Genomic DNA, 17497 nt, shown 5'->3' with positions numbered 1-17497 from the left:
TATCCTTCAAGTTCATGTTCCTAACTGGGCATTTTTGACTAATTGGAGGGTAAAATAAAGTATCTTAAATTGTCTTTAAATGAAGAATAAATTGAAACTTTCTTCTTACATCCATCAGCATTTTCTGTTTACTATCATTCATTAAATTTAAGGTTACTGAAAATCTTGAATCTCACTACTTATGTCTTAAAGTTTGATTTTAACATCATCACTTTTTCAATGAACACAGGCAAATGTTGGGACTCTCATTTTTTCTTGCTGCAGTTGTTTCTCACACTATTTTCCCTGTATCTCTACTTTTCATATCTGTCATCACTTTTCCTTGAATCTCATTTCATTTTTTTCTGGTTTTTAAAAAGTATTGTTTCATACCCCTGCTGTAATCAGGTGCTACTGATGAAAGACTTCTGTGCCATGTCATTATGTACGTAGGTCCTTTGTACCTGTTTGTGCTAATGGCCATTTGGATATGAAAAGAAACCTCCAGGAAACAACTCCTCTCTATATAATTGTACTTTTTAATGTGCCTGCGTTTAGATTTGTTTCACTTAATCTGCTGTTTGCTTTTTGTAATAAAAACAGCTTTAGCTATCTTGAAACATGTTTAGATTACAGAAAAAAAACCCTAAAACTAAGACATCACTGCTTTTGTGTCCATTTAAATGGATTTCCCTGTGTGTTAAATGTAATTTTTATAACTGACTCTGGATTGCTACTCCCACCCAAGTTTGCTCTCAAATGCAAAGAATGGCAGAACTTCATTTGCTTACAGTTTACTTTGTACAGCAAAGCTCACCTAACTTGTGAGCATCAGAGAGGGACTTCATTGTCTTTTGAGTTGGATGTTGTGATCCAAAAATGAAAAATTTAGTGAAAAAGCTGTAAATTTTTGGAATAGATGAGAATATTTCATATTTCACTTGAAAGGGACATAAGTCCACATAGTCCAACTGACTGACCCATTTAGGGCTGACCACAAGTGAATTTGTTTGCCACAATTAGTCTCTTGGGATGGGATGCAGCTGGTGGTGAAGATGAGAGGAGGGAGTGCACCTGGTGATGTATTGAGTGCATGGTGGAATGAATATGGCCAAGTGTTGAGTGTGTGTCCAGACTGAGGGATGAAGTTTGTTGTGTTTTCATCAAAAAGTGCTTTAAATATTTTTATTATACAGACTTAAAGTAAATGGAATAAATTTTCTGGGTCAATATCTTAGAAACTACTTAAAGTTTTAAAAATGCTGTTGTAGAGAATCTGTTTTCTCAAAAAATTAGCTCGCATGGTTTCTTCATGCATTTGTAAGACTGAATAAAAACATACAGAACCTGCTGGCTGTCTCTTGAGATAAGTCTGCTTTTCCTTTGTTTTGTGTATGGTGAACAGTGTGTTCTGTTTTGCAAGAGATTTATTTTAACTCAGTATTATACTTTTTTCAGTGTTTGTATATAATGGAAGTATATTCTGTGTATCTCTCTTTCATGCTTCTCTGATTTCTGCTGCTCAGGAATCAATAGACAATAATTGTGTGAGATAATTTACAAGCTGCCAAGCTTCTCATGTCCTTCCATTTTAAAGTTAAATACAAGCATTTTGTACAGACAAAATTTCTGTCTTATGTGTAATAGTGAAATCACAGTTGTGAAATTAGTTTTAATTAGAATAGATTTCAGTCTCTCCCAGTCATGTTACATGTGTCTGTGATAGCAGACTTAATTTCACGATGAGTTACAAGTTAATATTCCCATCTTACAGGCAAATTATTTGGTGTTTGTTGTTAGTTTGGGGTTTTTTGTGAACATTTTAATTGTAAACTGTTTACAAGGCTATGTTCCACTGAAGAAATTAATATTCATTTTTCAGGGGCAGATTTCCTCAAAAAGATTTAGAGTCACTGTTTCCTGGGATGAGCGCTGATTTCACAAGTGAAAACTTTTCTGCTGCCTGGTACCTGATTGAGAATCATTCAACAACAAGGTTTGTTGCTGTCATATAAGTACTTGTTTTAAGTGCAAGTCCCTGATGGTATTTCATTACGCAGTAGATGTGTCAATGGTGGTTTGCATTTACATCAAATGGTCACAGTTGTTTCTGGTGTGTCCGCTTGGCCTGAAACTTGAATCAACCAATTTGTTTAATCTGCTTCTAAGACCTTGTTTTTAACCAGACCTAATTTATGATGGTTTTTTTTTTTTTTTATCCCCAACCCCCAATATCAGATGGAAGCTGTCTTTCTTCAAACTTTAGGAATCAAGAAGTTAGCATGGTCTTGAGTGGAAACTCCAAGTGTTAAGTCATGAACAGAGAGACAAGTTATGGACACTGAACAGATTACTAAAATTGTTTGTATCAATTAGGTTGTAGTTAACATTTTTGGAAAACCCTAAAGTAGGATCTTTGAGTTAAATCCCTTAAAATCTTGACAATTAAGATCTGAATTTAGAAATACAGTTCATAGTATATATTTACATGAATGTATTATATAAATGTATTTTTGCATGTATAACTGAATTCCAAAACTTTTATCTGCTTTGTGTTCACATAATACTGGAAGCCATTTTTAATAGAGAAGATGAGCTTTTTTTCTTGTTTTCAGCTAGATACTCTGATTGGTATTTTAAAGGGAAATATGACTTTACAAATCGTTTTAGTTTTGTTTCCTACTAGTAGAAAAAGGTATGTGTTGCTTCTTGGTTTTGGGGGTGGGAGAATTGGTTTTTAAAGCTCCAGAAACAGCCATTACTCTGCTTGGGAAATACTTAAATTTCCTCTCAAAATGGTGTTACTTTAAAGGGCCAGAACAGCAACAGAACGTGATTACCTAATATATGTATAATGACAGCATCTTTTGAAATCAAGTAACTAAGAGGAGTTATTCCAAATTAATTCTATCTGTCAGAATCTGGTAACTTTGGGGATCTGATAACTTTGGGGATCAAGATTTTTAAAAAATATAGTAGATAATAAAGTGATAAAGAGTAAACAGCTTTTGATGTAGATCTTTGTAAAAAATTTTCCCTATGTTTGGCCCTTGGACTGTTTCCACTTTGTTGCTCATCCATGTGGGCACCAGTGACACTGCCCAGAGGGAATGCAGAACAGATCACAAGTGATGGCAGACTGGGGACAACAATGAAGAATGTGGGAGCCTAGGTATTCCCTTTAATTTATATGTGAAGGGGAAAGCTTTGGGTAATAGGGATGCATCCTGTAGATTCAGAGATGGCTGTAACCCTGGTTTCAAAAGCAGCACTTTTTTCTTCTGTAGCTGGGTCCATGACTAAAGAAAAAAGACTGCTAGTGAGAAATTGAATTAATTTGAAAAAGTAGGATGGGAGAATGGGAGCATCTTTGCCAGCAGGTTTGCGCTTTGGTGTCAAAAACTTCAAATTCAGGATATCAGGAGATAGTGATAACAGCCTGCAGTTTAATGAAGGGAACAGAATGCTACCTGTGGGTTCAGTGATGGCATTAAGAATGGTGTAGGTAATTACAAAAATAGCTGGAAGTGTCTAACCTTAAGTGCCTTTACACACTCATGTGCTCTCTGAGAAGCAAGTAAGAGACATGTGGAATTAGACAAACATACTACTGGAATAAAGTGGGATAGCTCATGTTCCTAGTATTTTGGGATGGATAGCAAGAGGATACCTAAAGAAGATACCCAGGAAAAAAGAGAGGGATTTGACCTTCATGTGAAGAACAGCTGGAATAAATATATGGGCCCTGTTATGGAGCAGGATGGTTGAGATCTTCTTCAGGAGTCTGGAATGGGTGACATTGCAGTGGCGTGAGGAAGTGAACAAAATCTTCCTTAAGCAACTTGGGGAAGTTTCCAGAGAGCAGACCCTGATTTTTGTACAAGATTTTAATATCCTTTATATTTACAGGAGGGGCAGAAATCCCAGGAGGCTTGTGAGCAGCTCTGGGAATGATTTCTAACATAGCTGCAGTGTGGGCCCTCAGGGGCGCTGCTCTTCTGAGTAGGATTCTTGCAGGCGAGGCAGGGGATGTGATAACCAGTGGCAGCCGTGGCTGTAGCAATTGTGAAATAGTTGAATTCAGGACTCAAAGGGGTGTGGGGAAGGCAGATAGGAGAGCACACACCTGGGATTGGAAAGCAGTCCTACAGAAGACTAGTGTTTGTAAAAGTTGACTGTCTAGTGCAAATCACCTTCTGGGGTGTATCACCAGCAATGTGTTAGGTAAGATATGAGATTATTCTGCTTGGCATTGTTGAAGCTGCAGTGAAGTGCTCTGCCCACCTATAACCACTGCTGTAAGAAAGATGTGAGAGCTGAGCCACAAGCTAAGAAGAGGATAAATATTGGTGGCTATACAGCTTGAATGAGTTAGGTGCTTTTAGAAAAGAAAAAGCATTTTTAACACTTTGTCTAGTATGAGCTTAAGTATTTCATTCTTCTGCTGAAAAAATTCCATCAATTTGTGTATTTGCATGTCAACAGTTTCAAGTAATGATCTCCTCCATCCAATGGCATAAAAAGTGTTAATTTGTACTTTTAAATGAAAGCTGGAGTTTTTTGCATATTAACTCCATTTATATTGGTTTATAAAATCCAGATCTTAGTGTTGAAGGTCCAAGAGCAGTGCGAAACTCAACAGCGATCAACAGGCTCAAAGGGTAGGGTGAATCCAGTTATGTTTTGAATCTAACTATAAGTATCTCTTTAAATAAAGAAGCAGCAAAACTGTTTTGGTTACTTTTCTTTTTTTCCTAATTCAACATGTGTAGTCTTAAAAATTTTCTGGAATTGTATAAATATCATCCCATATAATTTGTGCTGTTTTTCTGGAAACACAGCAGTGGTTTAGTTCTTGTCCTTTACATAACCTTAGCTATTGGAAATGGTAAATGTGTGGTGCACTGACATTTTGGTTAGCTTACATCCGTTTTTTCCTTGAAGGATATTCTTTTTAAGAAATCAATATAAATCCTTTTTTACTAATTCTTTTAATCCTGGCAATATCCTGTTAAATAAAAATAAACTATTTTGACATGCTGTGAGATCATCAGGTAACATGAAACAGTGCTTAAAAGGAGAGCTCTACAGATTTTCATTATTTTGAAAATGCTTCTGGTAAGTTCTTCACATATGCCCAAGTGGACCAATCCAGGTAATGAGTAATGTTATTTCTGTCCAGCAGATGGAAACAGAAAATTAGGCAAAATTTTGTGACATCATGAGTATAAAAAGAAAAGCACTTTTAAATGCACCAGTGTGCTTTGTCTCCCAGCAGGTGGTGATAGCCTTTTCATTGCCTGGGCTAAAATTTGGTTTGTTCTCTTAATGTGCATTCTTGTATACCAGCTCTTTTTTAAATGGGCAGAACATTGATGGAATTGTCTTATGTCTTAGTTTCCTACTTCCTTGATCCCTCTCCTCACAGAGGTATAGTGCAGTTTTTTGTTTCCTTTTTTTTTGTATTAGTGAGATAGCTTTAGCTGGCGGCTAGAAAGAAAGACTTTAAGTATGAAAATCATGTGCTATATTTGAATTTCTGAGCTTGTTCATGGTGGTGTTTTTACAGCTAATCAAGTAATATAACTATGAGGTCATATTAATCATTATGAACCAAAAAAAATTATATGCAATTAATGAAGATTTATTCACAACATGACTTCTCAATTAATTGCAGGTGCTTGCAAAAAATAAAGATGTGAAATCAAATGTAAACTGGCAAAAATGAAGAAATATTAGGAAAATCAGATAAAAAAGAAAGCTACCACACAACAACAATGATGAGTTGGCAATTAATACTGCCCTATGAAGTGTCTTTCAAAAATATTTCAGCAGATTGCATATAAAAACCATACCTTCATAAAGCATGAATCTGTTTAGCTTTTCTTTTTTTGAACTAATATTGTATTCAGTTCTGAATTGTATGTCTAAACCAAAAATATTGAATGAATTCAGAAACAAAAGTGAGAAAGGATTGTGAGTAAAGCTGCAGAATTAAACAAATGTCATTATTAAAGAGACTTGTAACATCTGTTGTTAATCTACTGTGTAATGTGTGTAGTGAATTCTACTGTCACCTATTTAATATAGTACTGTTAAGTAAAAGCATTGTTGCATGTTTAGAAGAAACATCTTGACCAAGTTGTTATTATGAAGAAATCTCTTCCATCACAAGTGATAGGGGCCCTCCTGTTTGGGATTGAAACTAAAATACTGAGATCTTTAGACTAAGAATCAACTCTCATTATTGAAATGCACACTCATTGGCAATTACTTTGCCCCTACTAGTTGTTCTGAAAGTAGGTGGCTTTATTTTCTGAGTAGTTTGTTCTGTTTATTTATTAGCTGACCTTATTGTTTAAATGTCTCTGAGGTTTTCTTGTTTGTTTTCAGTTTTGATCAGCTCAAAACAGCTGTTGTGAATTTGAAGAAACAAGCCAATAAGAAAAATGAAGGGAGTCTAGCTTATGTCAAAGGAGGTCTCAGCACATTTTTTGAAGCACAAGATGCTCTGTCAGGTAAAGATGCTTTGCACTTACTAAGTAGAGTATAAAGGAAAATACGTGCATATATGTTTGAATTTAATACTGAAAACACTGTTTCTCTTCACAGTCTGTACTAAAACTGTATAATGAGCCCCAAATCTGTGCTGTGTTGGTCACAAGCTAGAACTGGCTAGCTGATTGATGTGGTTTATTTGCAAAAGATGTCACCAACATCTTACATTGAAGGTGTTTGGTCAAATTGCTTAGCACACAAGTGCAAGAAAGAGAAGTGTTAAACTGTAGTTAATATTAAGATGACTTGCAAACTGTAGCAACAGAACAGATTTGATTTTATGATGCCTTTTTCAACAATGAGATGCTAATATTTATATGAATATCCTGACACTTATTACTTTGGGAAATCAGAGCCTTTCTGTTCTGCTTGCCATTGGCAGAATGCAGCACACTAGTGAGATTATCACAGTTGCCATTTATATGTACATATGTTTAACTGTACAGAGACACACATTGACACACTTAAAGCATCAAATGTCTCGCAGGTCAAACCTCATTGTGGGCCACTGTAGTCCTGCCTAGTGAGGCTCTGGTCTGGATGAGAGAGCAACAGTGCCCAGGAAACCATCCCCGATAGGTTTGTCATTTACCACCGTGCTGATTATCCATCCTGGTCATTGACCCCTTCTGCCAAAATCTTAACAAGGTTCAATAACAAAAGTATTGAAGAATTTAGCAGGAAATCTGAAGAATGTGGTGGTACTCATAGGAAAAGACTCTAAGAAGAAGCATTACTTGGCATTGTTTCACCTTTTTAAGCTGAGCTTTCATTAAATGCTGTGAAAAAATAATAGACTTTCCTTGTAATTCTTACACATCTTGAAAATACTGAAATTCTGGTTTTTTTCTTAAATTGTCTCAACATAATCCCAAATAAATATTGAAATGTGGCTTGTTTTTCACAACCAAATCTGCTTTGCATATGGAATATCACATATGCTGAAAGACTGAGAGTTCTGTTTTCAAGAAGTTGCTACTATGGAGAAAAAATAGTGGTAACAGTATTACCTTATAAGATTATTTTTTGGGTGAGCAAATACTAGTAGGATATGAAGAAAGATAAGGCAAATGGTAAATGTTGTGAGGTTTTAGAAAAGCTGAGCACAACTGAGTAATTTTCTTTTTTTCCACCTCTTAGTAGCATTTTGCCTTTGGAGACTGATTTTTTGATATATTAGGAGGTCAACAAGCAAGTAGTAATGTGGGAAATATTAATAAAATAATGGTAGGGAAAGCAATGTCATTTATTTCATTAGCTACTATAGTCTTAATTTAAAAAAAATTATAAGATGTAATATTGTTTTGTGTGTTTTACCTTTATCAGTGTTATTTTTACCTAAAATCAGGGTTTATCAGTGCAATCCTTTAGCTAAATTATGAACTTAAACCATGACCATGGTTTAAGTTCATAATTTATGAATAACTTATGACCATACCAATATGGCTTGGCTTTGTCTTGCCCTCAGTAATCTCCCCTAAGTGCTCAAAAGGAAGCAGACTTTCGTCTTATACAGTGGATTAAAGTGGTAACATGGAAGAATGGCCTCAATGCTGTTGATGAACACTTAATGAGGATGCAGTATGGATCACAGCTGCCTTCTCTAGCATTTTAATACACATTTTTCTGTTGAAATGTCATCCTAAGTACACATGCAGAAGGGTTTTTGCTTCTTTTCAGTCAATAAACCCACTCTTATTGCATATGAATTTCAGTTTTTAATGCAGAACTACGTATTTGCCTGTTCTTCCTGATGCAGGATATTTTTGGAAGAGTGTAGCTGGAAAAATTGCATAACTTTATTAAGACTTGAGCTTGTGATAGGTACAATCAACTGTTCAGCTGGATGTTGCTTCCAGTAGCAAGAAGAAAAAAAGGACTTCTTTGGTGTCATCATCCAGCCCTAGTGCCCAATGTCAAAGCTTTCTCCAGAACATTTGATCACTGTAGTTTTCTCAAATGAAAGATGCTGAGAATTAAGAGTAAGCATTATTAGCATTGTTCTAGAGAAACAGCTCAGATGCAGATTTTAAAGAATCAACAACAACAAACCACCGAACAAAAACCCCCAAGCAAACAAACCCCCCATTAATTGTTCATTATGCAGTTATCAAATTCAAGCTTTTAAACAAAAGAACAATACATTAAAAATATAATCTGGCTAGACAGTGATTGTGCAAGATGATGTGATGGCACTTTTTTGCCATTACACACCTAAGGGTGAATTTTTTGTCTTATTTTCTCCTTTAAAAAGTGCAACTAGATTTTATATGGATTTCACAAAGCTGAAGTGAGTAGTAGTTTAGATTTGAAAGCTGAACAATTGTTTCAGCACAGACTCTTAGGGACATAGCCATTGTTCTGCAAACTTCTGTTATTTGATGCTGAGCATACAACTGTCACAGATGAAAAGTGACTTAAGGGAATACATTTTGTCTGTCTTCCAATATGATTTAAATTTTCTGAGCTAGTTTGTTTTGATTTAGATATTTTTTAACTCTCTTGCTTTGGGAAGATTTCTAAAATCTAATTTATTTTCTAAAGATACGTTTTTTTGAGGGCAAAAATTTAGAGTCTCAGTATTACCCTTCATATATCTTAGAACACATCTTCTAACCCCAGTGGTTATGCTTCATAAACTGCAGGTCTGTTGCATTGTAGTTATAGAACAGAGGTACTTGTGAGCACTTATTTCTCTTAAGTCTCCCAAAATTAGTACAGGATAACTTTTCATAGGAGGATCACAGTAGGAGGTATAACACTTGCTTCTCCAGTTACTTCATACTCTTCTACACCTTTTATACATGCTTTTTAAAACTCTTATACATTTAACAGTGTTTGTTGCAAATGTATATTTATCTTGATTAAGGAAACCCAGAATTGCTGATTATTGTGCAGCTTTTTTCATTAGTTAGGATGAGTAAATTCTGTCTGATCTTAAGTGTACTATCAGACTCTATTACACATTTAAATGACTATTAATATTTTCATAAATAAGCAATGGAAAGCACAAAAAACAGTCCTTAGATGTTTATTGTATTTTGTGATTTAGAAGCTGTTTGCTAAGAAAATAAGAGCTCAAATTGACCAGAACCCATCCTTGTTTGGTTTAATTTCTGGGAAAATAAAATAACTTTATCAGATCCCCATGTCTCTCTGCCTGTTAGCTTGGCTGACAGTTTGACAGTGACTCTGCAGAGGAGATGTTCAACAGGAAGTTTGTTTCATCAGCTGAAGGGAGCTGTAAACTGAGCTGAGGAGAGCAGGGTTTATCTCAACTTGACCTACTTGTCAGTGTCATGGAGTTCAGCTGGTTCATTTCCTGTAACTCTACTTGCAGCCTAGAAAGTAGCATTCCTAAAAGGGTGCCTGTTTATGTGTTTTTAGTTAGGACGTATTTTACCGTCATGAGCAAATCAAGTCCCACACAGAAGTTGTTAGGAAAGTTAGCAAATTAATTTTCTTTCAGTATATTTTTTTCTGAAATGCTCTTTGCAATGAACCTAAGGCTGCAGTTTCTTCTTATTTAAATGACAGGAAAAAAATAGTGAAATGACTACTTCAGTCACTCACTTATACAAAAACATGTAAGTGTGACGTCTCTATTGGCAGGTAAAGAAGATGCTGTAATGTCTTTAAAACACAGATATCATGAGCAAATTTGAGGTTTAGATTTGGCTCTCTAGTTTGCCATGGCAACAGTTTTTTTGCAATTACAACTACAAACACATTTTTTGTGAGTTTCAGAAAGAAGTCTGTACAAAAGAAGCGCTGCTGACTGTTAGAGCACTGTTCCTTTTGTCCCTTTCTTACTCCTGTTCAGATACATGGCCTGTGGGAGTACCAGCATGATAGGGACCTTGGACTATAGTTGGCCTTTGTCTTCTACCTTTATTAGTACATAAGCTAGGATGGTATGGCTGAAATGATCCTAATCTGGCCAATGCCTGCTTCTTTTATTTGGTTTTGGTTTTTTTTCTTTCTGTAGACTATTTTTACAGTTCATTCCCTAAGGCTTATTCTAGTATGAGCATGTTAGTAATCCAGGGTTGGAGTCAGGCTGTGCTGCTGCTATTATGTCTGTTAAATTCATTTTCTCCTAAAGTAAAACAAAAAAAATCACCTGAGCTATATTCAATTCTGAGTCAGACTGGAAAATTGAGAAGCTAAAAACTGATGCTAGTCTGTCTTAAATGTGTCCCTTCACTTCAAACTTTTGAGGAATTTTGTTATATTTGAATTTAAAGAGATTATATAGAGCCAATTTTTCATTAGTGATTCTGTTTGCAAACTAGATTGATGATTAATTTTGAAATTATTTTCTTTTTCCCAATTTAAAAAAGCCATGCAGGCTAGTGCATGACTGGTTTTGCTTGGTAACATGGGATTGGGATGATATACCAGGTTTTGCTGTTGTCACATTGCTGTTTTGTAGCAAATCTAATTCACACTTTTGCTTTACTTTACTCTCATGTATATTTTTTCAAAGAGTATGGATTTTTCGTAATCTGAGTAAATGAAATTCAAATATATGATTGCTACCTAAATGTTGTACAGGTGACTTGAAATGTCTGGAATAGTTGTGTTTCTACTTCTCTGTGTGATGTGTGTCTATTAGTGTTATCCTCCTCCTCCTCCTACTTCTAGTATAGAATATTGTCTTTGCAAGGTAAGAACATTCTGCTGTTACAGCTAGTGATTTCAAAGATGACCATTTTTAGAGCATAAGAAAGAATAGGGCCATGGAAACAAGCTGGCAAAAAAATGATGCTGCATGTATCTGAGAGCATACCAGTCGCTTCAGAGAGGCAGTTCCCCTGCATGTGTGCGCCCCAAAGCAGGTGCAAATTACATTATTTCAAGTTAAGAATTATGATCATGCCTCCATGTAGTATCATGAAGCAATAACTGATATGGTCTCTGCTCACTGTCCGTCTTTCCAAGTGGGTCCTCCTATCTGAATACTTGAATCATCTTTGTGCTACCCTTACAGACAAAAGCTGAATGAGAAGGATAAGTACTGTCATTGCTTCATATTTTTCCTTACATTTATAGACCTTCTCAGTATTCAAACTAAAAACATAGATGTGCTAAATTAGGCATTCTAAAAATAGCCGTGCTAAATTAAACTTAATTTAATTTTGCTTGTTGAAAACTTGTGTTCTGATCTTTCACCGCTAGATAACAAGAGGAACATTAAAATGAGAAATGTATTCTTAGAGAAAGATGACCTGACAAAGGGGTGCCATAAAGTATGTAAGTGGTGGTAGATAGTTTAGTCTCGGGTGAATGCTTCCTCTTCATGCAGCTCTTAGGGTCAATTTTTTAGCACGCCAATTGTTACCTTAATGCAGTTTTATAAAAGCAAAAGTTACCACAATTGATAAAAGACTCAGCTTTCCTTTGGTGCAGATCCTAGCATGGTATTGTGTAGGGAGTTGGGATATTTTTGTCTCAAGCAAGAGAAAATTTGATTAGAAAATATGGGAAACAGCAGCAATTGTCACAGGTCATAGTGAAAATTCTCTGCCCAAGCTCTGCTTTTATGCTGGCTGATCATGTATCTTCCTCATCAGTTACTGTTTTAGAGATGTGAGCTAATTACTGGCAGAATTTCTCTAAAGGGATGTAATTTTGAGTGCTTATAGTTACTGTGTGTGTGGCTGTTATATTTTATGAACTTGTTTTGTTTTTTTTTTTTTTTTAGGTAGGTTAACTCTTTTGTTTGAATTTGAAAAATAGTAAAGCATGTAGAAAGAGAAATACATTTTGCAATTGCAATTTTCAAACAGCTAATTCTGCAATTGATTGCAAGTGTGCAAAAAAGTTACCTGTGATTAAATTTGATCAAGATTTATCCTGCAAGCCATAAAACCCCCTTATTTCATGCTACATTATTCCATTTTGATTTCCATACCACCTTTTAAATGCAACATCTAAAAGCTTCTCTTTTTTTTTGCTACTTTTACATTTCACAGAGGCAGAAAGTTAGTGCCAGTAAAGAGAGAATAGCATTTTCTGTAATGTTCAATTCGGAAGTGTTCTGGCAAAGGCCTGGATCCAGTCCTGGAATTTTTAGTGCATCCATAGGCAGAATAATAAGCCACATTTTCCTGCCTATTTCCAAGATTCACCCAGAGAAATCAGACTTGCTTTAATATAAATCCATCTGAGAACAAGTTTTCTGGTCTCATCATGTTTTTAGACTAAAGTTTTTGGTGTTTATATATTAATAAAGCCTCCCTTCCTAGCACTGTGCTTCAATTACCTTAAAATATCATGTTAATTCTGTCCATTTTCTTCGATTTTTTCCACTGTGTTGGGTAAACAAGCTTGAGGAAGTAAATGCTAGAGAAACAAAACACAAAAAGGCAACTTAAGACAGTACTGCATTTAGTTCAATATTTTGTCATTTTTGCTAGGATTAATAATGTTAACCAAAACAAAGCTGAGTTTGCTATGCCAATTCAAAAATACCTAGAATTCTCAAGGGGCACTGCAGGAATGACCAAACCAAACTAGACTTAGCACTATTAACCAATGGCCGAAGGAAAAAAACTACTACTTTTTTTTTTTTCAGATTTTCATAGAGTAATGTATTAGGAGCTCCACTCATGGCATTCTGTCTTTATTGCTTTCCTCTTTATATGCAGTCCTGCAGTCCAGTTAAATTCATTCAAACAGATTTTACCTTACATAGGGATGCTCTCCTCATCAATGACCTTCTTATATTTTGCTAAAATTACAAAACACTGTTAATTTTCCCATAAAGGAAACCAAAGGCATTTTTATTCATGCATTAGGCATAAGTCCTGGCTATGTTCTGACGTGTTCTTCATTCCTCCATTACTGTTCTTTGGTGCCAGGTTCTTAGTTATCACATCAGATCTTCTTAAAGACTTTTCTGAGTCGGCCTTGCACTTCTTGTATTTTTCCCCTCCTGATTTCTGCATCTGACTAAAAGGATGTGATTTATTTCAAATACTTTTTTCTTTAACCGCGATTCTATGAAAATGAGTAAGATTTTCAGATATGCCAAATGCATTTCTAGCCTTCCTTTAGTCAGAAAATGGTAGAAAATGTTCATCTGTGTTTCTTTGAGCTGAGAGGCTGAGGAACTTTTGAGAATGCCGAGCCTGGTGCCTATCTCAAAATACATTTTAAAAATGTCTAATAAGGAAATCAAGTATGACATTTGCAAATGAAAAGCCGTGTGATCCTGGAAGTGTGGTTTAATTTACTAGATTCATGGTTACCATAAATCTAACAAAAATCCCCATAGCCTTTCTTAGATTAAATAAGATTGTTTTCAACACAAGTAGCAATGAATTAATTGCAGTTTATTTTAATACAAAGCCTGTATATTGGCTTATTTACCAGATTAAACCTTGCATGTGTTCTGGTGTGTTTAGTTGCAGTTAGAGGTTGTGAGTTTTGAACTTAGTTTCTTCACTATTTTTAATCAGTATCTGCCTGCAGCTGTGAAGTTTGCAAGCTTTTAAATATCCTGACTTAGGGAAACGTGAGCACTTTCTGGCAAAGATGATACAAAATACAGTTATCTGGCCTTAGTTGAAGCATCCAGATGTAGCCTTTCCTCATTTTTATTTATTGTATGCTTCTTACTGTAAAGCTCCTAAAAACAGATGCTCCTAGGTTTCCAACTGCTTTTCTGGTAAATCTGGTGCCAGGGAAATCCAGGGTATCTGACATTTCAAGAAAAATCCCATCCATCCTTTACTTCAAGCCTTCAAAGACCTAAAATTTTCTCCTTACTCTTCTTATTGCAGCCAGTGATGAGTTGAGAGTAAGAAGTTGCATTTGAAGGTCATTTTAAGTACTGATAGTGTGGAAAGAATAGGATGTCTTTCCACCTTCCCTTGGCCATATGCACCTTTCCTTATACTGCAGTGCTCCCACTGAGACAAGCTCACTGATCAGTAAAGCAACATTTCTTCCTTACTGAGTTAGTAGTTTTGCACCAGATTATCTCACTGCAGCTGTCCTGCAGCTGTGTCACAGCTAGATCCAGCAAAAGGAAGCACTTTGGGTACAGGAGAACAGGGTTGTCCCAAACAGTATCTTCCCACTATTAGATGGATTTAGTGCTTTCAGAGAAAAAAATAACTTGACTATCTCTAGATCCCTTTCAAAGATGAGGTCTACAGATACTTTTCTTGACTGCATATAGTTTTGCTTGTCTAAACTTCTAAATCAACGACTTTTTGTCTGGTCTCCGTGGAAGGAACATGCATTTTCAAAATCATTTGATGCAGATGGAGTAAGCTCAGACTTTATTAGAAAGACTTTTTCACTGTGGAAACTTAAGACTTTTTTTTCTTTTGTAACTCAGCCTTGGAACACAATGAATGTTCTCTCTCTATTGCTAAATCGGAATATCATGTGTAAAAATAATTGCAGTAAACAAAGTAGCTTAAACATGTAGAACGAAATGTAACAAATTTATTGTGTGAACACAGAGTAATTTAAGTAGGTTTAGACTTTACAGAATGTCCTAAAATACCTTATTTCAGACAATGGCTCAAAAATGCCTTTTTTTTTACACTCCTAGTTACATATGCTTAATATGCCTTTATCTGTACTCTGCAGTGCTTTCCACATTTCTGAAACTCAACACCTTGGTTTATTTTATTTTTTTTTCCCGACTGACATACTTTTCTCTGTCTGAAAGTGCATTTTGAATTGATTTAATAGGACCATTCTTCCTGGGTTTAAAACATCAAAATTTTCAAACTAAGATTCATGAATACTGTTTTCCAGGTTGCTGTGCACAATAGCTACCAATGTGAAAAGAAATTATTTTCTGCCTTCTAAAAGGAAGGCGAGGGAATGGTAAATTGCTATTGTATGTTCTTTTCTGAATAAGATGAGAAAGAGAATTGCATTCAGCAACTGGTTAAAGATCATGTATTTTAATATCATCATAATTTCTAAATAAGCTGCCTTCGTAATAAGAACCTACATGTTAAGGCTTTTTGAAGGTTCTAACATGGTAGGTAGTGCTCTTCCAAAACTTATGTATGAGGAAAAAGTCCTCATCATGTGTTACCTTTTGTTGCCAGTATGTATGCTTTGATAGAGGTTTGGATATTACAGTTCATTTTTGGAAATGCTTAGGTGTGCCCCCTTCAGAAGCTACATGATACTGCGTTGGTCAACAATTAGTGGTATGTAATTAATGGTTCCAAAATGCCAAATTTTAAAAACCTCTGAGGCAGTGTGTAACTTAGATTTTTATCCATGTCTATTTTTAAAGTATCTTTCAAAAGTATGTTTCATAGAATGACTTCAAACTATGTAAATTAAAATCATTACAGTTTGATGTGATTCCAATAGTACTTGCAACATTTGGCTTTAAAATGCCTGTTTATGTTGTGGTTGCCGTTCTGCTGAACTTGCTTTTCAGTATGTAAAGTAATTGCACTACAATAATTGACTGCCTCTGTCTGAAAATGATATGTAGAATTGGAATCATGTCAGTAGAGCCACTAATGCTTTTGTTAAAAAATTGTAGAAGTATTCTTGTTGGTAAGTGCTGTCCCCATTGTACACAAAATATGTGCGGCTAACAACACACCATCTTCTAAGATAGATAGATAGATCAGTCCCAAAAATCTGTCAGTTTCATTTCAACATTGATTATCTTAATAAATATGGTGTCCTAATTAGATTTTTTCCCCCTCTGATGACTTTAAGAATGAAAATGGAGTTGCTTTTATATTTCCATGAGAGCAAGACTTCCTGTAATTCTTTGTGTATGATCAAGGGATTGAAGGGTCAAATTTGGGTGTTTGAGAATAATGAAATTTTCCTTCTTTTTTCTCTTTTCTTTTTTTTTTTTTTTTCTAATTATGCACTGGTTTTACTCCCCTGTCTCCTCTACCTCCCCCCAGTGAAAATTCCTCCTTTGAAAGAGGCTGGAGACTCTTTCTAAGGGCCATTCTCTTTCAGAATAGCCACCCTCGCTCACTCCTTACAGTAGGACTGATGCCCCAGGGTTCCTGTCCATGTTGACTTGTTAGCTTGCATCTACATGGCATGAGCAAATAGGGATGGCACTGGAGAGGAAACCAGTTGGCAATGGCATCTCTGTATGCACGGTATGTGCAGTTTATGGCAATATTTCAGACGAGTTCAAACTTCACCCAGTAGATTGAATTCCAGGTATCTCTTTGAGCACATCAGATGTAGTCTTGGAGTGCTTCTTCTAATGTTTTTTCACCTTAAAAGAATCCAGCTGGGAAGCTTAAGTTACTCTGCCATACAAACTGGAGCAAGATAAACTGGAACAATTGAGAGGCTGCTTTCAGAACTGTATCTGTGTTTTGAACTAAAATATATCATTACTTGCTTATTTCAAAGCACTGAGTATCATTGTTTTCAAGGGTAGTTTAGCTTCACTCCATTCTACTGAGAACCAGCAGAAAGCAGTAGGAGGTTTTTTTAAGCCTCAAATATATCTGAAGCAATAGGAGCTGATGGCTATTTGATAGAGCACATTTTATACGTTATCAGATTAAAAAATTGAAAGGGAAGTCTTATTTTATATGTGCTGCATATGTACAGGAATAATACTTTAAAAGAGAAGAATACTGGTTTGTGCTGATTATGCTGAACAGTAGAAGAGGGAAGGAGGGCTGTGTGATAGAGGGGAAGTAGAAAAAAGGACTACCTACACTACATACATTGTTCATATTTTCAGAATAAGATAGTGTCATTAGACTATGCTAGTTAGTCTCCCCCTCCCTGTGAAAGATATTAGAGTAAATTACAGTAAAATAATAAATTAGCGCTGGCACTGTGCATTTCCTCTTCCATTAGTAATACCACACAGAAATAAGAGTTCAGGATTTTAGCATTTTAGGATAGGAGAAAATAGCATCTTAAAAAAAAAAAGGCATAATGAAAAAAAATTAAACATCTCCTCTGTTTTCCTGTT

General features: G+C 35.5%; 1 protein-coding gene across 2 annotated transcripts in view; it reads left to right on the top strand.

The window, feature by feature from the left end:
- The window catches only part of EXOC2 (exocyst complex component 2), a 125879-nt gene that overhangs the window by 29964 nt on the left and 78418 nt on the right, over positions 1–17497 (top strand). For both annotated transcript variants that reach the window (XM_064705376.1, XM_064705374.1), the window contains exons 5-6: positions 1862–1975; positions 6373–6497. In XM_064705376.1, the coding sequence (XP_064561446.1) occupies positions 1862–1975; positions 6373–6497 (239 nt within the window). The remainder of the gene's footprint in view (positions 1–1861; positions 1976–6372; positions 6498–17497) is intronic.

This window comes from Zonotrichia leucophrys, chromosome 2 (genome assembly GCF_028769735.1).
Source record: "Zonotrichia leucophrys gambelii isolate GWCS_2022_RI chromosome 2, RI_Zleu_2.0, whole genome shotgun sequence".
In the NCBI taxonomy this organism is placed as follows: domain Eukaryota; kingdom Metazoa; phylum Chordata; class Aves; order Passeriformes; family Passerellidae; genus Zonotrichia; species Zonotrichia leucophrys.
The sequence above is the reverse complement of the archived record's forward strand: the minus strand, read 5'-3'. Positions and strand labels throughout refer to the sequence as shown.